Source organism: Varanus komodoensis, unplaced genomic scaffold (assembly GCF_004798865.1).
Source record: "Varanus komodoensis strain SLA01 unplaced genomic scaffold, ASM479886v1 scaffold20_1, whole genome shotgun sequence".
Taxonomy (NCBI): Eukaryota; Metazoa; Chordata; class Lepidosauria; order Squamata; family Varanidae; genus Varanus; species Varanus komodoensis.
Window position 1 is genome coordinate 18,492,586 of NW_025335587.1, and position 27,655 is coordinate 18,520,240.

The 27,655-nt window shown below is 51.6% G+C and overlaps 1 protein-coding gene across 1 annotated transcript in view; it reads left to right on the forward strand.

Annotated features, from left to right (window-relative positions):
• Positions 1–772: 772 nt before the first annotated feature.
• The window catches only part of TBX2 (T-box transcription factor 2), a 30,712-nt gene continuing 3,829 nt past the window's right edge, over positions 773–27,655 (forward strand). Inside the window, exons 1-6 of the mRNA XM_044430460.1 lie at positions 773–1,137; positions 3,396–3,663; positions 11,971–12,117; positions 16,318–16,394; positions 17,883–18,052; positions 20,260–20,876. Of these exons, the coding sequence (XP_044286395.1) occupies positions 773–1,137; positions 3,396–3,663; positions 11,971–12,117; positions 16,318–16,394; positions 17,883–18,052; positions 20,260–20,876 (1,644 nt within the window). The remainder of the gene's footprint in view (positions 1,138–3,395; positions 3,664–11,970; positions 12,118–16,317; positions 16,395–17,882; positions 18,053–20,259; positions 20,877–27,655) is intronic.

Genomic DNA, 27,655 nt, shown 5'->3' on the forward strand with positions numbered 1-27,655 from the left:
CGCCTGGGCGCGCCGGGCGCGAACCGAGCGCGGAGGCGAAGCTGCCCCCTTCGTAGCGCCGCACGGAGGGCGAGGGAGCGAGCGGCGCCCTCCTCCCGCCTGGCGGAGACCGGACCCGGGCCCCCCGCCCCACTCGCGCTCCCGCTCTCCCTCCGGGGGTCAGGAGCCGCTCCAGGACCGCAGGGAGGGGGACGCTGCTCCGCACCGGACGCCCCCCCCCCCCCCCCCGGCGAGCCCTCGCGATTGCAAGATCATCTTGAGTTGGCTTTTGAAAGACATTGTTTCCGAAGGCGTCAAAGATCGCCCTGCTGGGGCGTTGGGCTGATCCCGGTTTTGCCTGAGATCCCGAGGACGGGGGCCGCGTTTTGCTGCCTCCCCCCGCACGCTCCGTTTTGGAACAGATAAGCAGGATTTACCGGCGCCTCGCAGAAACCCGGAGGAATTCGGAGCGCTGGGGCTGTCCAGCGGCGGCGGCGGCGGGGTGTGAGTAGGAGGTCCCCTCCTCCGGGCTCCTTCCTCCGGGGCTCCCCCCGCCTTAAATTCGCCCCCCTTTAAGGCGCCCGGGAGCGCTTTCCCAGGGGCGGCTCGAAATTGACTCGGCAGCAGGAGCGGCACGGAAGACGGATCGCAATTGACGGGGCCGCGGGACCGCAATTGACGCGCCAGGCCAGGCGGGCAGCGCCTCTCCGCGCCCCCCCCCGCGCCGCCCCTGCCCGGCCCCTCCCTCGCCGGAGGGCTCGCTCCGCTCCCCTGGACCTGTGGATGTCGCCTGATGAGAGACCCAGCCTTCCCGGGGCTCGCGATGGCTTACCACCCGTTCCACGCTCCCAGGCCGTCCGACTTCCCCATGTCCGCCTTCCTCGCCGCCGCGCAGCCCTCCTTCTTCCCGGCGCTCGCCCTGCCGCCGGCCGCGCTGGGGAAGCCTCTGCCGGACCCCAGCCTGGCCGGGGCCGCCGAGGCGAGCCTGCACGTCTCGGCCCTGGGGCACCACCACCCCGCGGCGCATCTGCGCTCGCTGAAGAGCCTCGAGCCGGAGGAGGACGTGGAGGACGACCCGAAAGTCACCCTGGAAGCCAAGGAGCTCTGGGACCAGTTCCACAAGCTGGGCACCGAGATGGTGATCACCAAGTCGGGAAGGTAAGGGGACGCCCCCGGCCGGAGAATGTCGGCCCCCTCGCGCGAAGCGCGCTGGCCGTGAGAGGCAGCGGCGGGCGCAGGAAGCGGCCCTCCCCGGGGCCCCCGGGCGCATGGACCCCGCAGCATTTCGGTGGGAATGCCTGGTCGGGCTAGGCTGCTGCGCCGGGCCCTTCCCCGCGGCCTTTCCCAGGCCTGCCGCAACCTTCCCGGCCGAAGCCGCTTGGGAGGCTTCCTCGGGAGCAAGTCCCGCCGCCTGTGCCGCGTAGGAAACGCGGATCTTCACTCCAGGTGAAGTGCGAGTGCATGAACGCGGCCTTCCTGCACGGTCAGCCTCCACATCTGTGGCTGGGCGTGTTGGCGAAAGTGTGTACTGACAGAAGAGCCTGTTCTTAGCGTAATTTGCTTTTCTTTTTGTCTTTTAAATATTTGCTTAGGGATGCGGGGTGTCACTTAGAAGCTCCTCTTCACTTGCCAGCCCCAACCTCTTTCTCTTCCCTCTGTTCTCTCTCAATCCCTGCACAGTTTTCGTACTTCCAGGACAAAAAAAATTAGACTCCATTTTCCCAGATCACTCATACATTTGCCTGTATTTTATTTTATCTCATTTTAAAATTATAATTTAACTTGCTTCCGGGTTCCAGGTTCGTATCCTCAAAACCCCTCTTGCTGGGTGATTGTAGTTGCTTCACTGATTCATTTGTTTAAAAGAAAAAAAATACGTTTTCCCCTTAAACTCTCTTAAACAAGGCAGGGAAGAGGGCTGTAATCCCAGGCAGACTGTCAGGGGAGCAAACCCCTTTGAATCCAGTTGAATGATCTCGGAGCAACTCTGCACATAGCGAAAATCAGGCCGAAGTTCTGTTAGCATACCTGAACCCCACTTCAAACCAGATTTACTCGGGATGACTGGGAAACAAACCCATGTCTCAGCTTTGCCCTTGTCTTCCTCTCAGATTCTTGAAATCGGTTGCTATGCTTGGTGTTTACTACATTTAGATATTTTGCGTTTCATATTCTGGAGACTCAGCCGTCTCTTTCTGTTCCTCCACCAGTAAAGATTGGACAGATTTCTTTTCCTTCCCCCCCCCCTGCCCACCCCACATCCCCTCAATTTTCTCAGTGGTGCCTTCACTTTTCTGAACAAGCAGTTTTCCTGGTTAGATCGAGCAGAACTTGGGATCTGTAAATACGTTCACTCAACCCACATATTAATCCGCGCGACACACATAAGCAAAACATTTCTTTAAAAATCCACAGGTACAACTGGGTCGTTTGGATTTTCTGTTCTTTTGGAACCTGACTTTCTGAGTCTCGGAGGAGAACTCCTTTTCTGTTTATCTGATCCTAAAATTAAAAAGAAAAATCTGTTTGCACTGTCATTGCTTTACATGTACCTGGAAATAAATCCCTTTGAAATGTTTTGGACTTAACTTCGAAGAAAACTGCTCTGTAGCGCATTTTTAAATGGGGAAGAATGGATAACTTGGACATGTTTTTTCCTCTAACCTCCAAACTCTTTGGATCTATTAAGCAAAATTAACGAGGCTTGCATTATTTTCTGTAAGGACCCGCCCGCACACACTCTAGCCCACCAAAGCTGCCTTTTGCTTTGATTGAGTCTTCAAATTATTTGTCTATTCCCCCTCCCTTTATGTAAAGTTGCAAGAGGACACACTGGGAGTAAACATTGTTAAAATTTGGATCTGGTCCTATGAACCCAGCTCAGGTGCATGGCTAATTGCAAAGTGTGTTTAGGCAGAAGTAATCCCGATCCTGCACGACTTCTTTTGCCCAAATGCTTTATTACACTCAAGTGAGACTTACTTCTGAGTAAAGACCCCTAAAAAACAGGCAGCTGTACTTGGAAGGAAGCACTGTGTCTTAATTATAACTGACCCTGGAACCCGTGTGTGTGTGTGTGTGTGTGTGTGTGTTTCTCTCCCCCTTAAAATAGGGAATTAAACATGAGAGAAGGGGGGGGGGTTCAGCTGCATGTGAACCTAAGCCCTGGCTGGAAAAATTATACCAACCATAAAATTTAATAGAGAGAATTTGTTTCTAATACGAGGCACCAACAATGCAACACGTGTCTTATTGTTTTTAGTTGTCGTTTTTTATGGCCTTATTTAAATTGTGTGTTCTTTTTGGAAGGGGCGTTTTTTTGGGGGGGGCTACAAGGCGCCCTCTCTTGAATTATCTCTCTCTCTCTCTCCCCCTCTCCCTCTCTCTCTCTCTGCCCCATTTCCACATGCCTTTAGGCGGATGTTCCCCCCTTTTAAAGTGCGGGTGAGTGGCCTAGACAAAAAGGCCAAGTACATTTTATTAATGGATATTGTGGCTGCCGATGATTGTCGCTACAAGTTTCACAACTCGCGCTGGATGGTGGCCGGAAAGGCGGACCCGGAGATGCCCAAGCGCATGTACATCCACCCGGACAGCCCCGCCACGGGAGAGCAGTGGATGGCCAAACCCGTGGCTTTCCACAAACTCAAGCTCACCAACAACATCTCGGATAAGCACGGCTTTGTAAGTACCCCGTGGCCTCCGCGCCAGCGCTTTCTCCCCCCTTCCTCCCCTCCGTGGCAGAGCCCAGACTTCGGGTTGGGTTTTTCTCCCCCTCCCCACTGAGTGCGAGACCGCGGCCCCCGTGCCCTGGGGAGCCGAGCGGCTGTCACACAATCCACACGTGTCTCTGTCTTCAGATAATCTCTCCGCTGGGAACCCAAACGCGGGCAGGCGGGCGAAGGCAAGGCACTCGGCCACATAGCTTTTAAGGCTGAGATCTCCTGCAGAGGTCTTGGCTAGGCCTCCTTGAAGGCGGGCAGCCGTTGACTCTTGAGTAAACCCATGCAGGATGCCTGGGCTCAGGTCGCCAGCTAGGGGACCTCACTCCTTCCTGAAAAGTGCGGTTCCAGATCTGAATTAAGGGAAGCACCCCTGAATCTGCAATACAGCTTTTCCAGCTCAGGTCCCTTCTCCATCCCACCTGTCCAAGCCTTCCGGGGGACTTAGATATGTAAATGTCGTGTGTCTATGAAGTGTCTCTCCCCACGTCACCCCTTGGCAGCAACCATGAAATCTCAATCTTCTGGAAAGGGGCACATTTTAAATGGCTCGATCCCACAGAAATCTGTAGGAACCTATTTCCCAGTGCAGGGGGACTATTTCCAGGAACCCGTAAGTCAGACCTCCCTTCCCCACTTCTTATCAGAGACAGAAAGGGGAAAGAGACCCCCAGGTTGACCGAGGTCCTACATTCTGCAGCAAGGGGTGCGAGGAATACAAGGTAACAAGATCCCTGCACCTGGTTGACTTGGAAGTAAATTCCCACCGATTGCAAAATGACCCTGTATTCTACAATACGTAATAATGTTGCAGATTTCCTTATTCAGTGCTGTGTTGTGGATAAGGACACAAACTTGCAAACGCACTATCCATTTCCTATTAATTATCATCACCCCAATCAAAGCTGCAACCCCCTATCCCTGGACAAACTGGACTAAAATTAGGGGCAAGGGAGGGGTGGCTGGAACCCTCCACGCCAATCCCAATATATGCCTTTTTTCGGCTAGGAAGGAAGTTTTCTTGCATTCAGCCAAGTATACCCCCAGGTAAATGAGTGCTTTTTAAAAATGCACTCCAAATAAGAGTGAGGTCAATGCAGCATTTAGTTTTAGCTCGATTTGCGTTTTTAAGATTGGTAAAGGCATTTTGCAGCTGGCCCAAAGGAGCACATGAGATTAAGGGAACGATCTCTCCTCAAAATGGCAGAAGAAAGAGGCTTTAAAAAAATCAGTACAACCCCCCAAAATCAGTTCCTGGAGGTTTGTGAAACTGGACATAGGCAGAAGGGGTTTGGCCTCGACCCGTTTTGTGAACGTGAGCCTCCGTTTTTTCCAGTCGCCCTTTGGGGTGGGGCAGCATTTCTGTCCTCTCCCCCTTGTGTTTTGGTCTCCCGCACCCCAAATAAGTGTATGCAAGAATTGGCGCTCAAATCCCCAACGCGAAAAATGGCTCAGGGCTGCGGAAACGAGCACCTCGCGCTGAGCTTAAGCCGCAACGGATCCTTGTGGACCGAACGCATCGCGCGCCCTTGGCCCGGGGGCCACTGAATCCGTGTGTTTGCGAGGTACCACGGGGCGCTTCGGGTTTTGGGGAGGCGGACCAGGAACACGGCCACCTGCTTGGGCACTTGCAGCTCTTGCCATGAACCATTCCGGTTTGGAGCGTTTTCCTCGCAAGTAAATCTGTTTCCCGTCCGAGCGAGTCTGTTTCCAAAATAAAACCGGGGGGTCGGTGTTTGGAAAAGCTTTAGAAGAAAGGCACCCTGGTTGGCATGCGAGAAGCACTTACCCAGAAGTTGCATTAAACTGGCCACGGCGTTTACTTTCTGAGTAGACCTGCTCTGCAAATCAATAGGGAATCTTTCGGTTTTTACGTGTGCCTTCTAATCCGGATCGATCTCAGGCTAGAAAATGTGTGTGTTCTGGGGAGGTGGGTTGTTTTTTCAGAGCTGAAAAAGGAGGGTAGGTCTCAGGATTAGATGCATTTCCCCGAACTAGGTCAGGGGTAAGGCAGTGGCGTTGAACGTAATTGATTTTTTTAAAGCCTCCATTTATTAAGACCCCTTAACTTTTTTTTGAGGGGGGGGAGTGGAGGCAAGAGGGAAGGCGAAAGCGAAGGAGAAAATATGGGGATTATTTCAATAAATCTTGAGTTCTTTTGCTAGGTGATGAGTGACCTCTCTTTAAACTCCATTTAAGAGGTTACTGAAAGGTGTTGCGGGGGGACCTGAGAGCGGGGGGGGGGGGAGAAATGAGGGAAAATAAACATCCTTAGGGTTACAGGTGTATCGTGGACAGAAAAAGCTGGTTTGTTGGACTCTAAACTCCGGGAACGGGGGTGAACTCCCAGCTCTCTCTCTTCTCTGCCTGGTTACTCCAAATTACCCCCCCCCCAAGTATTCCGTGGGGCTTGTTGCGGGGCGTGAGGTATAAGGGTTAGGGATGCCTTGGGGAAGGGATGCGTCCTTCTTTTCAGGTAGGGGGCTCAGTTGCTTTTGGAGGGCAGGTTGTCGAAAAATCTGCCGTGTGTGTGTGTGTGTGTGTGTGTGTGTGTGTGTGTGTGTGTGTGTGTGAATATGCAACCTAAATCGACAAAGAGCAAAGTCCCCCGAGTCCCCGTGGTTTCCCCATAGAAGTCAGTGGGACTCAGTGCGCTTACCTACGGGAAGGTGCTTGCCTCCCCTGCGTTTTTGTAAGTTGCAGCTTTGGCAGCAGTCTCGAGAGAGAGAGTGTGTGTGTTGTGTTTGGGGCGCGTTTCTCTCCGGCCCCGCTCCTAGACGTGCGAGCCGGAGCGGCTCCGAGGGGCGCGCCAGGCTGCGGGGTCCGCGCCCGCCCCCGGCGCTTCCGCAGCAGCCGGCCGAGCCGGCCTCGGCGTCCGAAACGCAGAAAGCGGCCCAGCCCCGGATCGGGGCCCGCGGGGCCCGCAAGCTTCCCGGCCCGGCCTCGCGTCCTCCGGGGCCTTTGCGCAGAGGCCGAGCAAGGCGGCCGAGGCAAAGCTCGGCCTCTCTCTCCAAAAGCAAAAATAAAAACGCTCGGCGGCTTCGGAGAATGCCTGCCCAGCGCGCGTGGCTAAGGCTGCAGCGTGGGGCGCCTCCTTTGCCGAGGAGTAAATGGGCTTGCTCGTGAGGAGGCGCGCCTGGGAGGGCGCATTGGCATCATGTAGCGGGAAAGACTTCGGCCCGACGCGCGCGCCCGGCCGCGGGTCCCGATCCTAAAGGCCCGGGGTGTTTCAGGCTCAGCGCGGGCTGCAAAGCGCTTTCAGTTTCACCGCTTCCCCACCAGCACCACCGACCTTGGATAGGCTTACTCGGAAGTAAATCTCCCCAGTGCGGTCAGCTTTTATTTCAGGGGAGCGTTTAGCGGGCTGCCCAGGGGGCTGGATCGCCTCCGCAGATTAGGAGAGGTCGATGGCCGAGAGCAGAATAAGGGGGTCTTTCAAACAAGCAAAACCCACCCCCATCCAGGTGAAAGGCTCCTCGAGAAATCCCCCTTGGGGGGCCAGGAAGTCACCTTAAATAGCCAAGGCCAAGCGTGTGAATGCGAATGGGCCTCGACGCGGAGCCCCGCTTACCAAGGGGATTGTCTGCCTGAAATGGAGTAATTTCCGAATAAATCCCCTTTTAGGATTGAAGGCGAAGGATGAAGCCATTCTCAGAGATTTAGCCCTTCGTTTAAAGAGCACGGACGTGCCACCATTAAAAGGGGGGGGGCGACACGAAGCTACTGGCCTTCGTGGTCCTTACTCGGGTGCAGATCCCACCGCTTCTCCCCACCCGGACTGGCCGAGGGGGTCGGCCTGAGCGGCTTGCGTGTTTACTCGCGAGTCAGGCTCCCTGCGTTGAGAAGGGAGTAAGGGACTCCTATGCAGCTGTTCATGATTTCAAAAAAGAAGAGGGCGGCGTCTTAATCCTGATCCTATTGATAGGGGTGGCTCTGATCCTGCGCGTTGTGGGGCCCGAGAATCTGTCTGCATGCAGCCCTAGCACTTTAGGATTTTCCTTTTGCTTTTGGTGGCGGGGAGGCCCAGGTGAGTCCGTTGGCCTGCCCTGTTTACGAGGGCCGGTTGTGCACCCGGGCGCATCTTGGACCTTCTGGCTGGGGCTTCCGCCCCAACTTCTTCGGCCACCGATCCTCCTCCCCTCGGTGCTGGGGGCTGCAGCCCAAGGCCTGGAAGGCGCCGGGGCAGGTGCAGCGCCCGGCTCGCTTTACGCAGCGGGAAGGCGGCCCACGAGTCGGGCCCCGCAGCGCAGCGCGTCTCCTCGGGAGCCAGGCGAGCGCCCGGCGCGGCTGGCTCCCGAGGAGATCTCGCCCGAGGCGCGCAGCCGAGGGGCTTTTGCCCACGCGGAAGCGCCCTGGTCGTGGGGCGCAGGGGCGCCCCGCTCCGCCGACGCTCCTCGTTTTCCGCGGACCTCCCTGGACATCTCCGTTGGCGTCACGGATGGCTCGATCCCGCTCGCGCTTTGGCGTTTGAGGACACGCTTCCCAGCACCTTAAAGCATCCTCTGATTGCGGAATTAGAAGACATTTTCCGGTCTGAAGGTGTACGAGCTTCTGCCCTAAATATCGGCCATATCCCTTTTCTGTTCCGGATTCAGTTTCAGGCCCAGCTCTCCAACTTGACTGGTTTGTGGATGCTGACCTGTAAGAGCATTGTTTTATCGCCACTCGCATTCAGATGGACACCCGCCGCCCCCATTCTCCCAGCATTAATTCAAAAGCAAACCCCGCTTTCCGCGGGAGTGGCTCCGGATTAGGTCACAGCTGGGCAGGGGATCGGTTACCTGTTCTCAGGTCGCTGGATCGATAACGCCTTGGCTTCGCATCTTAAAACGACCCAGGCGGTAACGCGCGCGCGTTTGGCGAGAGGGGGCTAAAACCCGGGTCTGCAGTGCTGGCCCAGGCGCTGCTGCTCGTGTGAATGAAAGCTTCCTGGAGGAGGAAGGCACGCGCCCCCGGCTGCTCTCAGGGCGGTGGCCGCGGTGGCTTCCCGGGGATTTACTCCGCGGATCCTGACCGTGTCACCTCGGAAGTCAATTAGCATCCTTTAAAACAGGAGGCTGCCAGTTCCCTTCAATCTGATTCTACCCCGGTTTTTTAAAGCGAGTTTGGGATATGAGCACGTTTTCTAAGGAGGGGGCAGAGAGGGGGAACCTCCCCAAAGGGCCCGATTCAGGTATTGTGGGACTGGGACTTGTTCGAGGGAGTTAGTCGCTCGTTCCGGCCTCTGCCGAACTTGGGAGGCTCGCTGTGCTCCGGGGAGATCCGAAGCTCGCTCGGGGGGGTTTACTTCCGAGTAAGAGCGGAATTGACTGCGCCCCCGGCTGGATCGGGTCTCCGGCTCGGGGCGCCTCTCCGCTTTCCGTGGAGCTCCTTGCGAGGAATTCCGCGGCGCGCGTCAGGATCGGGCTGTTCCCACACCTGCCCGCGGCCCTGGGCGGGTTTCCTCAGGTGCAAACCCCCCGGCCAGCTCCGCGGGGCTGCTAGCCCCATCCCCAAGGGCGCTTGCCGGCGCGGGGGCTTACTCCCGAGTAGCGCCACGTGCGGGGCCGGGGGAAGGCGTCGCGAACGGCGGGGGGCCTTGGCGAAAGCGCCTCTTTCTCGAAAGGAGGAAACGGGTTTCCGAAACCAATTAGAGTCAAGTTCCAGCATTGAGGTAAGTCCAGAATCCTGGAAAGCGAGCGCACATCTGACATTTCCCCGCGGAGGTTAAGCGCCCCACCCGCCAAGCCCGCTAAATCCCGGCGATGATCGTCACGGGCGGCGTGGCCGCCTCGCCGCAGCCCTAACGATTTAAGACCGGCTTAACTCCTCCACGGGCTTTTCCCCAACGTGCGGAGGGGGAAAGCGGCAGCTCCCCCTCGGCTTGGAAGCCCACCCCCTCGATCCGAGGCTCCTCTGCACTGCCAAGCCCGACCCCATCCCTGGGGTTACTCGGAAGTAAAGCCCACGCAGAGCCGCAGTGGATTACTGCCCTTGAAGCGCGTGTCTAGCGCCTTGCAAGAGGGCAGGGTGTTCACACTGCGGAAGCTGGTGGGGCACAGGCTGCCATAATCCTTGCTTTCAGGTAGGACCTTCTGAGATAGGCGGGCTGGATCTTTCCCCTCTGCAAAGGCACCCTGCATTTCCCCCCGAAGTTATTCTCCCCACTCCTGAAGCAGGAGGTTTCAGTGGGGAGGACGGAGGGACAGACGGAAGGAAGGAGAGGAAAAAGCCAGAGTCAAATTTGAAGCACCCAGAAAGTCAGTCTCACTGAAAGCCATGGGCTTTGCTTCTGTGTAACGCCAGGAGTTAGTATTTTCAAGAGGGGTGACTGGTCCCAGTGACTTTGAGCGGAGGAACCGGCTTGTGTGGTGGGGAGACTTTCTTTGGTTAATTCTGCTTTTAAACTGCTCGGGAACCAAAGTTCTTGGTGCTCGGGCCAGCTCCTTCACTACTTGATAGCAACATTAAACCAAAAGTTAAAAGAGAGGAGAAATGGAAGGAGTTTATAACTAGAGCAATTTAATACGAAAAATGCCAAGGACTTTAGTCTGGTGTCATGAACATGATTATGGATAAAGGGGTGTCTGTGAAAATAGGATAGTTTGGATCACTCCAAATAAGTTTGCGGGGGGGGGGGCAGGAATTACTTCCAGTTGAGTGAGATCCTAAATAGGCTTACCCTGAAGTAAGAGTACCAGGGAATTCCACAGGGCTTATTCCCTGGTCAAACTGGTCTTGGGTTTGCAGCCTGTCTTGGAAGGAGTCAAACCTGCAAGAAGTCTATATTGGATCCTCATGAGTAATTTCGGTGGCGGTCCTACAGTCTCATAGGAGGGAAAACTATGGCCTTGGACACATTTGCCCTTTCAAAGCAGAACCAGACCAGTCCTGTCTGGTATTACTTTTGTTGTTGCGGGGGTTGTTTTGCAAGCCCCACTGCTATAAACGGGGGTTTAGGGTGAAATGAGGGTTCCACAGGGCTTCCTTGTGCTGTATCTGGTAATTAAAATAATACTCGGGCAGAAATAGGTTAAAGAAAATCCAGGTTTCGTTTCTGTAGTTCCCTTTTTTCTGCTTGGGCCTCCTTGTTTCAGGACAGACTTTTCTTTCTGGAGTGCAAGTAGGCAAAAAGCAAAAGAAAAGTCTGTAGTAGTCTTCTGTCTTGAACCATCTTTCTTCTACTCTTCCAATAGAATTTGCACGCATGTGTGTAACGGTGAGACCGAAAGCAAAAATCTGGGTTAAAAATAGAATACAGAATTGCAGAGAAGCCAATCCTGCTAGGTTCACTGGACTCCTTGTTCGCAAGGTGACAATTGCTTTCCTCTTGCTGGATCTGTAGCAAAGTACAACCCTATACATTTTACTCAGAGGTAAACTGCATTAGGTTTAATGGGACTTCCGACCAGACAAATGTGCATAGGCAGGCAGCCCTTTCGGGGTAGCTAAGCTCACTATCCTATTCATACTCACCAAAGAGTAAGCCCCATTGAATTTATCAGAATTTCTGAAGAAATTCTCACATGGGTGAGTTGTATCAAAGAGAAGCCCTGTTTCCTTCAGCATTCCTGCTCTTCCCTGGCATTACCCTTATACAAGAGCAATTTTCAAGATATGCAATTTCCAGTTTATAGGAACCCCTTGCAGAAGCTTATGTACAAATAACTGTGTTTGAAAATGCAAGGTTGGTGTCTTCTTTTACATCCAGGAAAGCTTACGGGTAGCCCATCTCTGTGCCCATTGTAAAATAATTTTCTAGGTACCTCCCCTCCAATAACAAAATTAAAATTTAAAAGAGCACTATCGGGCAAAACTGCATGATAAAATTATGAGATATCATTTAGATTTTCTAATCCCCCACCCTGTACATTCCGTGAAATTTGCAGCTGAGCCGTTGAGATTTACTCAGAAGTAAGGTCTCAGTTTATCAGCTCTTACTTTCAAGGAAGTACACCCAGGAGAGAGGCGCTTCCCTTCCAAATGAAGCATCTTAGGATTGCATCCCTGATTTCTTTTTTACTGAAACATGTATGGGTCACCATATTTACCTCTTCCCTTTTACCACCTCCCATGCACTTCTTTCTTTCCCAAATAATTCTCTTTATACCAGGAAATCGACTGGGTTTGTGTGAAAGAAGAAAGGTGTAGACATGGTGCGTGTGTGTTTTAAAACAACTGTGGCCATGGGGCAGTTATCCACTGAAAAATAGGGAATCTGTGAATCTGCGTGGCATGTTTCCCCTTCTGCCTTTTAACCACCTTTCTCTCTCCCTTTTTCTGAAAATAGACCATCCTTAATTCGATGCACAAATATCAGCCGAGATTCCATATAGTCCGAGCGAATGACATTCTCAAGTTACCCTACAGCACTTTCCGAACTTATGTGTTCCCTGAAACAGACTTTATAGCAGTAACTGCTTACCAAAACGACAAGGTAATTGGGGATGACCGGGGAAACTTTGTGGAGGGTGGGAGCAGCGGGGAGGTAAGGTTTGTGCTTCCTTTGGTCCCTTTTCTGGACGCCCTCAAAACTTCTCCAGCAGGATGTGGCAACAGCAAACCTTGGCCGTACTCCCTTGGGGCAGCCCTTCGGGCTCCGTCTCACCCTGAATTTTTCTTGGATGCACCGGGCAAACCAAGAGATAGACTGCACTTGCATGTGGCGGCTCTGTCCTGGTTCATCTCCAGGATGTCTCCTGTTTAGGCCTGCCTTGCCCCCTTGTTTTGCAAACAAAGCCAAGCAGCCCATGTCGGTTTCTGGCGCACTCCAGGTTTAAATCCGCCCCTCCCATATTGTAGCAGTGTGACATAATGGTTATAGACAAACTTGAGGTGAGGAAACCAAGGTACACGTATTGCATTCCTTCTTAGCCCTGAGGATAAAGACTGAAGTGAACTTCGGAGTGGTGAAGTCCACCTTACAGGGTTAGTGTAGGAAGGAAAATGAATCAAACCGTAGAAACAGCTTCCTTCTTTTGAAACTCCAGTTCACTTCTGGAGCTTACCTTAAAAACTCCAGCTGCAACTTGAACAGAAACTGGAGCGGAGCTGAGCCCCAGTGACCGAGTTCTGGAATTTCCATTTCCACCCATGTCGGTGTCTTCCCTGGGGCGGGAAGGGGGTGCCGGCCCCAGCCCCACACGCCTCTCCCCAGCTCACCCTCTTCCTGTAGTGTGGCCTGGCTTTTTGCCCTGGGGAGCCGCCTTTGAGTAATCGTTAATCGATTATGAACTTTGCCATAAACTTTACGAGGCAAACAATTCCACCAGGGTGTTCTAGGCCAGCTGTCAATTAAGCCTGGAGGCCACAAGCCATGGGTGGGCTTCCACTAGCCAAAAACGTTTATTTCGAAAATTGCCTCCATAACACTCTCATATTTAACCATCTTACTGCTTCTCCTGGACTGAGAAGCCTCGTGGTTAATCAAGGGTGATCAGACCTATTCTCCTCCATTAATTTATTTAAAATTAATGGAAGCAGAGGAAGACTGCAGCAAGATGCTTCAAGTTCCCCTAGGTGCATTAATTTTTACAGGGCAAATGCCCTTGAGTTCTTGCTTATAGGATTTGCTGTGCCAAGGTGCTGTGGGAAACAGCCCAGAATTTTTCTGTGGAGTCCCGAATCTCTGGGGGTCCCTCTGCTGTCTGGGGCACTTGCTAAAAGAGGGGTCCAGCCCCTGCCCCGCAGCTTGCTGTCACTCCTGAATCCCCCCTGAGGAGCTAGCTTTTGGATTGCGCAGCCCTCCCTCCTGCTTCTTGCTTCCTCTGTCCCTCTCCATCGGGATGCCCTTTGGAGGCAGGGTCTGTCACAGACACAGTTCGGAGCTTAGGGGAATTAGCATTTGCAAATTTGCGGTGGGGGGGGGCAGCAGTTATCCTGCTGGCCTGAGTTCTGGATTGGCCCCTTCTCGAAGCATCCCTCCTCTGCAACAGCCAAGCAGGTCAGATTCTGGCCCAGTCTAGACTTTCCCCGGTTGCGCTTTCCCGTTCTCAGATCAGCCTTTAATGGCCCTCTTGCACCCGAGGACTTGTTGCGGGCAGCTCTCGGGACCCACATGGTCAAATTGCAGCTTGCCTACACACCTGTGCACACCTGGCAAGCAAAGTCAGAACGGTGCTTCCTCGATGGGGCTGGATGTAGGACCCAGTGAAATCAGTAGGGCCATTTTTGGAGGAAAGTGTGCATCCGGAGGTAGAAGCGGTGGATTTGTGCCCACCTCCATCTGCTTCCGTGCCCCCAGCTCTGTTCCTACACCTGCGGGTTCAACAACTGGCAGGGCTGTTTTCCACCTTTCCCTGCACCTGCAAGGAAATCTAGGTTGCGGCCCTATTTGGAATTATGGGCAGAGGCAGAGCTAAATGGGGTTTTGGGATTTTTGTCCACAGTTCAGTGATGGGCAATTCTAGCCATATTTGCTCAACAGTAATTCGTGTGTGCAGAATTGGAGCTGTTTGCCCCCAGATGGGTTGGACCCAACTCCCCAGCACCTTCCCAGATGTCCGTGAAAGGCGGGCGAGGGTTTGGAGAAAGCAGTTTCCCACCGCTGCCTCTTATTCTACTGGAACGGTGTGGATCTTTCTTTGTCCACCCATTAAATGGATTGGCAAGAAAGTGAGGAAGGAAAAAGCCCAGGAGAAGAAATATCTTGTTTATTCGCCCCCGGCTTCAAAAAGGAATTTGACAAATCCATGATGGAAAAAGAGACCGACACATCCGTAACCTCCGTGTAGAAACGCAGTCTATCACCGGAATCAGATGTGCCAAGTAACTCCACTTCCTCATTTGCCTAAGTTGTCCACCAGGCTAAGATGCCAAAGCTATTCCATTTACCGATGGATTTAAAGTATTTCATGCTGTTTCTCAGCCCAGAAGTGGTTTCCCGAGTAGCGTACAATTAGTCAGAAAAATACTGCAGGCTTACCATCTGAAAAAACACAACACACAAGGAAAGGCGGGCAGGGAGGGCAGAAGAAAAGAAGAGCCAAGCGTAAGATTCGCTGGGTGGCACCTGGGGGCCTCCTGTTCCATCGCCAGATCCGTTTCCTCCTCCTCCGCTCTGTGCCCCAAATGAAATACGCTGGATCGCCAAAGGAAGTGCTCCTTTCGTGGCTTCATTTGTGGGCTTGGGGAAGGATTGCAGGGCAGGGGGCTGTGGGAGAGAAAGAAAAGCAAATTGTACATCCATTTTTAAAGTCCGGTGACTGTGGGACATATTACCAGGGCATGAATAATTGAGGTGTCTCCTGTCGCCAGAGCCCATAAAAGACGGTGCGTGGTGCGCGCATGCGCCAGAGTGTTCCCCCCCCAGCCCAGAGATTCGAAGAGCTTTTAAACAACACGGTCGCCACCTTCCCTCCAGAGGGCCGTGAGAAAAGTTGTTGGGGAAGATGCACTTCCTATCATTAAACCCCAATGAATAATTGATCTCAAACCTCTGCATCATTTTAAATAAAGCCTGTGATGTGTTAAAGCGGAGGGGGTTCGGAGTGGGCTCTCTCTCGGTCCCTTCACCAACTGATAAGCTAAAAAAGAAAAGCGTTCCTTTCTCATTGACTTGGAAGAAAAGGATAGGGGGCGATTGCAGAGGAAGGATGGCGTGATCTCAAAATGGTTAGATCTCAGGGTTGTCGTCTAGGTGTTTGGGTATAATTGGGTACCCTGCAATGACATGGTGGTTTCGGAGTGAGGTGGGCCCCGTCATCTGTTGGATGTTGCTAGACTCCAGTCCCCATCAGCCCCAGCCAACATGGCTCATGGGCAGAGATTATATGAGGTCCAGGCCACAACGTCTGGGGAGCCAGAGGTCTTGTTCCTCTCCCCACACCTCATTATTCCGTGTTTAATCCTTTAGTGAGGGAGCAAATAAAATCCAAGTCCTTAAATTCACCTGTTTGCACCAGCAATTTATATTCTTCGTCCTCTGATTGTGACCATTTTGCTGGTGATAGGAATCAATTTTGATTAACCAATTAATTAGCAGAGTCTGGGGCACTGTTGTCTGGATTTTATCCTCCGAGTTTCAGGCCTGAGGTTGAATTCCCACTATTAGTTGCTTGGGACTAATCCTTGTTGCACAAAGCGGGGCTTACTTTTGAGTAAGCTTGCACAGGATTGTATGTCAGTAATTCCGAAGTTATTCCTAAGTGAGTGTCTAACAATAGACTTAAGTGTAAAGTAAATCCCATTGAATTCAATGGAGCTTGCTTTCTAGTAAAGTTCACACACAGGCACAGTTGGTGGGTTATGGCAGGAAGGATACAGGAGTTTTTTCTTTTAAAAACTTCTCATCTCTGCAGTCCTCTGTTTTTCCAGAGGATTTTTAAATGGCTGATATCTCAAGGAACCATCTGGGTTTGGTTTTTTCAAGTCCCACTTCCAAACTTTTCTTCCGAAAGATGGAAAATGGAAAATGTTCCAGATTAAAAACTGCCCAGTGTCTTGTACCTAGAAAAAAGCATCCAGATCAACACTTAGAAACGAATTCTAAGAATAAAGACAGGTTTCTGGATTGAACCTGCCAAAGAGGTTTCTGGGCCAAAGAGAAGAGGAACAAAGTTTCTCCAGCACCTTTCTTGAGTTAACCATGTTTTTATTTTGCTGTGCTTTTTTGTTTCATTTTCAATGTTACGTTTAGATCACACAACTGAAAATAGATAACAACCCATTTGCAAAAGGATTTCGTGATACCGGCAATGGAAGGCGAGAGAAAAGGTATGTTAAATTAACAAATAATAAATACACAAATATTTCTCAAAATGTTTTTATTTCTTTCCTTCGCTGCATTCTCCTTTACTTATTCAACTTTCCCCAACCTGATACCTTCCAGATAAGTCAGATGCAAATTGTTAGCACCCAGAGCAGGGCAGCTGAGAATGCTGGGAGTTGTAGTCCAATCTACTTGGACGGTGCCTGAAGTAGATACGTTTTTGCTTTCCTTCTTTTTAAGACTGCGGTCAGAAATTCCCTTCCAGTCATCGATGGCTTCTTGCCACGATGGATGTTGTTTTGAGCATTAGAAACTCGAGGCCTCCAAAAACCACTCCCTTGGGTAACCTAGTGGCAAGGTATTTCTGTCCTGCCCGTGGACTTCCTATCTAGAGAAAACTGGCGGCTAAGAGAGGCAAAATCTGGACTTGGGTAGCCCTTTGGTCTGAGCCAAGACGGTGGTTCTCAAATATTGATGCTTCCTGATCAGGCACTGAACTTACTTCTGAGTAAATGTGCCTAGTCATGCATAGCAGAAAGTTGTTAAAAACCTACTGCAAAACCCCTTCTCGTTATTTTATGTGGCTTAAGTTTCTCAGTGCAGAAGGGCACAGAGCCCTGCTCCAAAGAACTCAACATCTAAACTTTGACAGGGGAAGTAACAGGAATAGCAGGCCTGTGGGTTACCAGGTTAGTAGGAGATATAAGATACGCAACCCAGTTCAGGTTATCTTCTTGGAACCAGGAGAGAAACCTCCTTTGTGGTGGCACCCAAACTGCCGAATGATCTCCCTGCGCTCTCATGTTTTAAGTTCCGATTAAAGAGCTTTTTCTTTACCCAGCCCTTCCCTGAGAGAATCCATTTTTTTAAAAAATAATTAGGGTGGTGGTTTAAAATAGATGACTTTTAATGTTTTTGTGTGTGCTTTCTAGAAAGGGGTTAGCCATTTTCATGTATTTTAATTGCACTAGACTGTCTGTTTTTTTAATTCATTTAGGAAGCTTCTATGCCGCCCCATTCGCCAAAGCCTCGGGGCGGCTCACGACAATAAATAAATAATAGCAATATAAAAACAATATAATTTGAGACAACCTGGCCAAAGATGTAAAATAAATAAATAATATTAGCAATTAAAATGACGTTTAAATAAACGTTTTAATGCATTTGAATCATCCCTGGGAGATCATTTAAAATAGGTTCAGTGGTATATAATTTAATTCACTGAAGAAATTAAGATGTGTGTGCGGCTATTTCAGCTGCACCTGTTTAGGGTTAGTTTTAGGGCTCGGTGCAAGAGCCCCTTCACGGGAAGGACATGCCAGCTCAGGGCAGAGACTGCAGGGCTCGGCGGGGGGTGGGTTTCATTCCCACCATCCCTGTTCCTCCATGAAAATGGCCGAGGCAGAGAGGGGAAGTGGATCTGGACGACTGTGGTCCAGACAGTGCTCTGTTGACATGCCAAACGATAAAATCTGCTTTTGTGCCCGCAAAAGGAAACAGCTTACGCTGCCCTCGCTTCGGATGTACGACGAGCAGTGCAAGCCGGATCGAGACGGGGGCGAGTCGGATGCTTCCTCGTGCGAACCGGCCCCCGTGCGGGACTCGCTGCGCTCCCCCTTGGGCACGGCCCCGAGTCCCTTGAGGCTGCATCGCGGCAACAGAGGTAACTTTTCGAACAGGCGCTGCAACCAACCAAACAGCTGCCGCTTAATCCTACGTGCATTTAGGGCCCTCGGACTCCTAGCCTGCCTTCCCAACCTGTCTTCCCCAGAGGAGTCCCATAACAGGCATGGAAATGAACCCTCCTGAGTAAATAGTTAGGCTCAGGGTGTGAGATTGCTGGCAAGTCTTGCAGAATTTAGATGATCCGATTGGGCCGCTCAGATTTCAATGCATATATACCTAATTTTTGTTTAATGGGTAGGGGGAGGATAGATAATAATACATAATATTGGGAGAGCCAGGGTGGCGTAGTGGTTGAGAGCCTGGGACTGGGACTCAGAGGATCTGGGTTCTAGTACCTGCTCAGCTATGGAGCCAACTGGGTGGCTTTGGGCTAGTCACAGACTCTCAGCCCAACCTACCTCACAGGGTTGTTGCTGTGGGGATACAATGGAGGAGAAGAATAATGTAAGCTGCCTTGAGCCCTTTGTAGGGAAAAGGCAGGATACAAATCGCAGTGTGTGTGTGTGTGTGTGTGTGTGTGTGTGTGTGTAAATAAAAAGTAGTGCCTGCAATTTTACCTTCAGGGATCTCCATCCTACTGATTTCTTCACTTCCCCAGTTAGGAAATGGTATGTTTGTGGCACCCCCGTTTTAATTCTCATTAGCCCAGTCAGGGTAAGATCTCCCATCGAGATAGATCGGAGCTTCCCTCCAGTGCTGGGAGTCCCACGGAGGAATCCAGACCTCAGAGTGTTTTGTACTTTGCGGAACTGTTGATTCTTCAATAACTTCCCTTTGCAAAACAAACCCAAAAAGCAGGTCTGCAGGAATCAGCATGGTTTTATTGTGCACACACTTTGGGGAGAGGGGAAAAACAATATTTTTATAATCTCCCTCTATTTGTTCAATAGCTTTCCTACTGAGAATTGGTCCATGTTTTGGAACCAGTGGCCATGTTCTCGACCACCCTCTGGTGTCTGCTGAAGGCACAGTTTGCTCCCCCTTGAGCCCTCCTGTTCCGTTCTTGACAGATCGTGTCAATTTCCCCACCTTTTAAGCTTTAACTGGAAAGGTTAATCAACTACAAAGTTGGTTGATTTATTGTACTGTACTGCCATGGATAAGCACAATAAGTCTCTTTCTTTAAGCTAAATAAAGAGGCCGTGCCAGGAGAACATTTAATTAATTCCTTTCAGGAGTAATTCGGAATAAGCTAACAATTAATTGCAATTAATCGATTGCAGTTCTGTATACACACACACACACGTACAAAATCCAGACAACCCCTGGATAGCAAACTTCTGTGTAAGCGTGTGTAGAATTTGGTACTTTCCATCACTAATGGCCTTCTTACTCCTGAGCAGAAATGCATAGGATCATACTGCATGTCAGACTTTTGTCCAAAGGAGCTGGCAAACCCTGGTTTAATGGATAAGGTCCAGTGTTAGTCCCCGAGAGCTATAAATTTAAGCCTGAGAATGTGAGTTTGGGACGCATACCGATAATGTAAGTTCGTAATGTGCTCTTCCAAACAGCCATATTAAAACTGTCCTTTTGTTCCAATGATGCACCATAAAGTCCTTGTCCGAGGCAGCTTATGACATATTGATTATTTTAAGTCCAGTTTTAATCCATACAGCAGTAAATTGAGGGAACACTTACTTACTTTTGAGGCCGTTTGGGTGCTGGTGTGTTTGCTGTGATGGGTGTCAGAAGCAGTTACTAAAAGGAAGTTACTGATAATGGCTTTTCCTCCTTACCATCCATAGTCAGCTTTATAAGTTGCTTCTCACTGCCTTGAATGCCACACAAGTGACTCTCTAGAGGTTTCCGTGTGTGTACGCAGTTTTATTTGCCTCAAGTTGCTCACACAAAGTGATCAGTCAGCTTAAAAGTAATTGTTTAATCCAGTGATGGGAGAATTTCAGACCTTCCCAGATCCGATTCCTATCAACTCAAGCTGGCTGGGGATTATGGGCATGGTTGTCCAGCTCCATTTGGGCAGCCACCACTTTCTGGCCCCTGCTGAATTTAACAGAAGGATTTTAAAAAGCTCTCTCCCTCTCTCTCTGTCTCTCTCTCTCTCTGTCTCTCTCTCTCTCTCTGTCTCTCTCTGTCTCTCTCTGTCTCTCTGTCTCTCTCTGTCTCTCTGTCTCTCTCTGTCTCTCTCTCTCTCTCTGTCTCTCTGTCTCTCTCTCTCTGCAGAAGACAAAGGTAGTGACCAAGAACTAGAAAAGCTCCCGGAAGGGAAGAGGCCCAGTCCCAGCCTGGGGAACTGCAGCCCTCGCAGCAATGGCAGCTCCTGCTTGCAAGGAGACGAGGCCGGGAAGGAGAGGAGCGGCAAAGCCAGCGAGACCTCCAAGGACAGCTTGGAGGGGGTCATTTTCAACCCGCTGGGCTTGGAGAAGGACAAACAGGAGGGCCGGAGGAAAGAGCTGCCGCTGCCGCACGAGGGCTCCAAGAAGGAGGCCCAGGGCGACTCCACGCCGCTGGGGGGCAGCAAGGAGGCCTTCACCCCGCTGATGGTACAGACGGACAGCCCCCCGCACCTGAGCGCCGGGCACCTCCAGAGCCTGGCCCTCTCGGGCCTCCACGGCCAGCAGTTCTTCAACCCGCTGAGCGCCGGGCAGCCGTTCTTCATCCACCCGGGACAGTTTGCCATGGCCCCCGGGGCCTTCTCCGCCATGGGCATGGGACACTTGCTGGCGTCCGTGGCCAGCAGCAGCGGTCTGGAAAACGGGGGGCTCCCGGCCACGCAGGGGACTCCCGGTGCAGCCGCCCCCTTCCCCTTCCACCTCTCCCAGCACATGTTGGCTTCTCAGGTAAGGCGGCAAGGTGGGGCGTGGGCTTCCAGGTGGGCCAAGGGCTGCCCAGAGTAGGGCAGGCGGGCTGATGTGGGATCTGAGCCCCCCCCCCCCCGGTGCACCAAGGGTTTGCCCCTGAACGCGGAAGGACAGGTGTTCAGTTCTGAGCTTACCTTTGCCCCCACTCAGACCGGCCTGAAATGCCTGGGCTTGCAGGTCTGAAATATCCAGCCCTTCCACAGAGCCTGCGGTTCCGTCTGAGCGGCGCTCGATCGGGGCATTTCCATCTTCCTCAGACTGGGGCTGTTTCCACCACCCCAACTCAACTCCAGCAAAAGATCCCCCAACCCCGCACCTCTGGGGCTGGCCCATCCCAGCCTTCCCCAACTGGGTGCCCACTCCAGAGGGGTTGGACTGCCACACCCACCTTCCCCAGACAACTCGTGGTTTAACCCGTCTGTGCCTCGTCGTCCCTCGCGATGCACCAAACACGGTTGTGGATTTACGCGGGGCGGGAATGGAAAGGGGACCTGGCACGCGCACGGGGCCAGTGGAGGACAGGTGCAGATTTGCAGCCCTCGAGGAAGGCAGCTCCGGAGAGACAGGAGAGTCGTGTGGAAGCGGATGCCAGGGGTCCGGGAAAGGGAACAGGAGGGGGGGTCCCCCCGTCTCCCTGCGGCTGGACGTCGGGCTGTTCCCACGAGGCTGAGGACACAGGGAGGGAGCCGACGTAGGGGGCCAAGCGCATTTGGACGGAGGGACTTGAAGTGTGGAATCCGCGGCCATGAGCCGCGTCGGTGGCCGCCAGCTGGGGAGAAGGCGGCCAAGTCCGAATGGCTTCACCCCTTGAAGATGGTCAGTGGGGGATTCTGGGTAACCGGGCAGAGTTAAATGGAGGCCTTCGCTCCCATGCAACCTTGCGGTGACTTTAAAAGGAGATTGGAGACGTTCCCGGGGAAGACGTCTGCTAGTCCTCATGGCTGTTGCCTCCTCCAGTATCGGAGACAGCAGGCTTACGTGCACCAGTTGCTGGGGAACATGGGTGGGGGGTGCCATTGCGCTCCAGGCCTTGGGCTTCGCATCGGCAGCTGGTGGGCCTTGCGTGAGCAGAATGCTGGACCGGATAGACCCGGGCTTGATCCCGCAGGTCTCTTCTTCTGTGCCCGATCCTGGATCAGCCCCTGAGGAGTCACGGGGTTGGTTCTTTCAGAGATCTGAGCGTGCGGTTTGGTGAAGTCCCCCATAGTCCAGCTTTGGGCTGAGGGACTTGCCCAAGCGCACAAGGCGAGCATACCAGTGCGGGTCCGGCAGGCTGGCATTGTTTTGCTTTTGAATGTTTCTGCCCTTCGGTTTAACAATAATAAGGAGAGAAAATGAAAAGCATTTTGCCTGCTGAGATTAGATGCCAGAACACCGTGCTCAGCCGAGGAGGCGCCCTCTTTCGCTCAGGCTGGGATTGGGTTTGGGTTTGGGGTTTGGCACATAGGATTTCAACTGAAGGTGAGCCTGGGATGGCAGGAAGAGGCACCGGGGCAAGCGTTCCCCATCCGCAATTTGGGCTCTTAGGTCGCTCTGCCCAGCGTCACATGAATCTGCTCTCTGGGCAGAGTAACCTTTTAAAACCAGACGTATGCATTTCATGCCTCATAGCCCTTTATCACCTCCATTGCCAAATCGGTGCACCCCATATGGGGTGGAGTACAGCTCCCATCATTCCCAGCCAGTCTGGTCTGAAATTCTGAGCTCTGTCATCGAAAAAGTCGCAGTCCGGGGAAGGTTGGGTTAGAGCGATGGTCTGGCAATGACGTGGTCCTGGCATTCATCCTTCCTGCCCTTGTCCTGTTGGTGGTGTTGGCTCTTGTGAGCACGGAATGATGGGCTAGAAAAGGTTCTCTTGGGTCTGATCCGGAATGCTTCTCCGTACGGTCTCAGGTAGCTTCCTGTGCTAGAATGTACCCCAGCAGTACCCCAGAACAGCTCTTTTCTCCACCGTTCTCCAAGCATTCATGTTACTCTGTGTTGTGCCAGAGCAAAACCATCTAGTCTTAATCTTTCGGTTTCTCTTGTTTTAAATCCTTTGCAATGAGGAATTGCCAGTAGCTCTCCAAACTCAGAGGATTATGGGCATCCTGGGAAAGGTGGAAAGAAGTGGAGGAAAGGGTTGCAAAGCAATTTGCCAGCCGTTACAGTAACACACCAGAAACAAAACTCACATCCTCACTAGCTGGCTCCCCAAACTGATTAATCTACTGGCTCTTTTAGACCTCGTCTTGAATTAAAATCGCATTTATTACAGCCATGAAATATGTAAATTAAAAAGCAGATGAAATGACCCCTCACCCAAAAAGCAGACATTTGCGTCAAGTCCAATTGTTGGGCAGTTCCGGATTTTCCTTTATAATGTTTTAAACACTTTTTCCAGGTCCCTTTTGGCTTAATTTTGCCTGGCATTTTACAAATGGGGCTTTCATGTCAGTCTGGGGATGCATCTCTTCGTGTGGCATTAACAGAGCTGTCGGATTTGTCCCCGCTTCCTAAGGATCTCAAGGCCTAGTTTTGCCGTGACTTCGAGGACTATTACAATTGGGGTTTGTCGGAGGAGCAAAGCGACCAAAGAAACCCACTGCCCTGAGGCACCTGACAAAGATGCCGGCAGAAGGAGAGGGAAGGGAAACAGGTGCCAACCCAATGGGAACTGTAACAAAATGTTGCAGCGCAGGGCGCGCCCATGTGGGGTTCCTGCCCTTCTGCTCCAAGCCCATTTCCGTGCCCTGAACCCCCCACTGCCATTTTCTTGCACCTGCAGTCCTCAGTGGGGGGTTGTGAGTTTGCTCCCCCCCTTAGGCTTCTCCCACACCTATTTTTGGATGGCTTCAAAGCTGGGGCTTCTCCCAGGCCTGCTGAGAACGGGGCATTATTATTATTATTATTATTATTATTATTATTATTATTATTATTATTATTATTATAACATTTCTATGCCGCCCCTTGCCGAAGCCTCGGGGCGGCTTACAACACAATAAAATACAATACAATGTAAAAATAACAATATAAAATTAAAATTAATAATATAAAATAAATAAAAAATATAAACGCTATAAAAGAAGTTAGAAAAGTTATAAAAGAAAAGAAAAGAAGTCGCCCTGGCCAGATAAATAAGCATGGGCGGTGCTCCGTTCGGGCTTCCAACGCAACTGCATCTCTGCACAGGTGACACGTTTAAACTGGCCGAATAAGGAGGGATCTCCCACATTTCTTTCTAAATGAAGCAGCGAAATTCATTTTGGGGCTGCATTCAGGGGGAGGGTCAGGTTAACTCATCCCTTACCCGCCCCCCCCCCCCAGCACCTGAATTCCTGATCAAAGGAATGACAGTGTTCGGACAACACAGCCGTCACTGGAGGGGTTTCTGAAAAGTGGGCTCTTGCGTTGCCCGGGGCCCGTGTTCCACTGCGTGTGAACCACAGACAACCCATGAGGAGCACCCACCGTCTGTCACCAGCTTGTGAACCGTGAGTCATTGACCACGGTCAGTGATCTTCTCTGGGTTCAGACGGCGAGAGAATCCATGTTGTCCGAACCCGGTTGGGATATCCAGAGCAGTTCTCTCCCCTAAACGCTCCACACCATTGCTCCAGATCACCAGGCGTTTCTTTCTCGTTGTAACTTGAGATGTTTCTGTGGAGGAAGAGGAAGGAAGTTATCATCATCATCACCGCCCACTGCATTTCCATATGGCCCATAGCCAAAGCGCTCTGGGAGGTTCACAGCAGTTAAGTCACCCATCCAAATTTCAGCCAGGCCCGACCCCGCTTAGCTTCCAAGCTGAGGCAGGATCAGACATTTCAGGCTACACAGAAGCCCTAGCCAAATCTGTCATTTGCAGCTGGCGCTAGCACAGCGTGGCGCTCTCCAATCCCTTCTCCTAGTCAGACTGAAATACTAAGCCGGGGGGGGGGGGGCAAGGCCTCAGGCCAGGGTGAGGTGCCTCTTCCATCCCAAGGGCTCCCCTCCATTTTGGAGAACCTGGTGGGGTTTGCATTCCACAATGGCAAAGGGGACAGGACGAAATTCAAAAGGTGGGGCTAAAATTGCAATAGAAACACCACGTTATTGTCCTTCAGGCTGCGCCTGCCAGGCTCTAAGAGACATTTCAAAACTTGGAAAGGATTGGTGCTTACCGGGCAAGGACCCAGGTTAAATTCCCCGTATCTGCAGTTCAAAGGATCAGGTAGCAGCGGATAAGGAAAGAGTCCTTGTGTGTGTGTGACTGTGGAGGTGATCATATTGAATTCACGGGGCAAATAGCCTCACCTGAATAATGTAGATTTTGAAGACAGGATAGAATTGGCATTGCACGCGTATTTCGTTTTCGTTAAAGCTGATTAGATTCTTTTTCCTGGCTCGAGGGTACACGGTTGTTCCACACTATGCTTCTCCACCAGAGGCCTTAAATGTTTTAAACAGTATAATCTAGTTGCGACAAAGCCGGAGCAAACAAAAAAACAGCGATCCATCAAGCTAAAAACAGTCTAGGGTGAATTCAGTTTGCAATTATCTAATTTCTCCTCCAAGTGTCCAAGCAAAGAACGTTTCAAGTTTGACACGAAGAGAGAACCGACTGGATCTTGGCACCATTTGGATCTCTCTCAAGACAATAGTTCAGGGGATGAATAAATTATTGGAAACAATAATGCAGCTTTGTCTGAAACCTTGGTAAGGGGGAGGAATTGCCCCCACAAATACCTTTGGAGTTAGGTATTTGTTAGTTGTATATTTCAGCAGCTGGGACCCTCTTACTTTCCAGGGTCCAGAACGTTTCTAGGCCTTACGGAGCTAAGCAAAGCCTTAATGTGGCCTTCATGCAACTTGGCTCTCGTCAGGTGTGGCGGGCTAAAAATCCCCATCATCCTCAGCTAGCAGAGTGCATGGATGATGTGGCTTGTAGTCCAACACATCTGGAGGATGTAAGGTTGGATGAAGGGCGCTGGAAAAGATGGGACCAGCAGATGCAGAGCGGAAATGACCAGCAGTGTTTGCACATTTTAATACATTTGTTTGTTCTTTCATCTGTTTTTGTCATGTTATTGATCACTACTTTGGAATCTGCTTAGATGTGGTGCAGTATACAAAGACCGTGCGTAAAATAAATAAAGTTTAGCTTTTCCTTGGCGTAGGGGATGTGCGTGTGCCTGCGTATTAGTGCAACAAGCACAGCTTTAGACAGGGTATTGCTCATGTCAGATAAACATCTGACTAGCCCCAAAATGAGCTCAGCTTGAATTGGCATCCAGCGATACATTAACACGGCCAACGGCCGGCTCCGCTGTGGCGAAGAACCTTTCCGGTGCTCCAAGCAGATGCGGCTCTTTTTTAATTTCCCGGTGCTCTCACTGTACCTGGCTATGCGAAGGCCGGTGAAGTAGCTCTCCAGCCACTTCTCTGCATATCTGCCCCAGGCTTTTCCAGTGCCCTCCAGGGTCTTTTGCATTCCTGCTGGCTGGGGCTGATGGGAGGTGCAGCCCAGAGTATGGACGGCCCTAAGTCGAAGACAGAGGTTCTAGCCTGTGTCAAGCTATGCTGGGTAGTTTTTATTGCTTGGTGGGTTTTCTGTGTACTCGCATTGTGCATTTGCCACCTGGCCAGTGTGGTTCTGCAGGCAGGGCCAGTGTGTCCATGTGGCCTCTTTCTGGGGGACAGTCCTCTTTTTAAAGGGCTGACCAGAAGGCCACCCTTGATTTAAAGTGCTGTTGTGTCCAGTTCTGATTTAGGGCTGGAGAACCGTTCCAGAAGGTGACCCACCCACTGTGAGCACATGGGAAAAGCAAGCTCATATGACATACTGCCCAGGCCTGGAGTGCCCGTAGAAGGTTGGGGGTTCAATCCCATGCTTTGCCAGGAGGGCTGGCAAAATTCCTACCCGAAACCCCAGAGAAATGTCCCTGCCAGTTAGTGTTGTCAGCAATAGACTAGATGGTCCCAGGGTCTGACCCTGTCTGAGACAGCTTCTTACCTTCCTATTTAAATAAACCCTTTGTTCAGAACCATGGGGACTAGAACCTTGCTTTGTTTTTAGAGGGAGGGTCATAGCTCAGTGAAGGAGCACCAGCTTCCCATGTCCGAGGTCCCAGGGCCGGATCGGTGAGCCCCTGCCTGAAATTCTGTGCAGCGACTGATGGCCGGTGTCAGCGGTACTGAGCTGGACGATCTGACGCTGCAGAGGGCAGCTTCTGATGCTCCCACGAAGGGTCTACATTTATTTCTGCGTCTGCATGTGTACCTCTAAACTAGCATACACAACGTGTGTTCACACTGGGGTCCTCCTTTCCTTTTGGTCACACGTGTGAAATTTTTTCTTCCCACTGTAACCCTTCGTCCAAGCATTTCGCCACTTTCTGTGGCGTAGAAACCAGAATTAGACGCCACGTGTTGTTCCAGCAGTCTGCCTGTGATCCAAGTAGGCCGGTGCATTCTCAGGATTGCACCCAGTGGGTGAGATCCTACGCATGTTGAAGCAGAAAAGAGTCCAATCCTGTTTTTAGAATCCTGTGTGCATTCAGGCAGAAAAAATCCTATCATCCTATGCATGCATAGACAGAAAAAAGTCTTAAATTCCCAGGACTGGGCCCTACAAGTTCTCTGTTTGAAGGCCTGCCTAGAGTTCTTTCTAATTGGAGACAACTATGCTAGGGACACTTTCCATGGAACTCGGCCAGTCTTACTCCTGCGTAGGCGCTCAGAAAATTGCTCTTACGCAGCATTTGCTGCCTGGATAAGAGTTTCCTCTGGGTGGGATC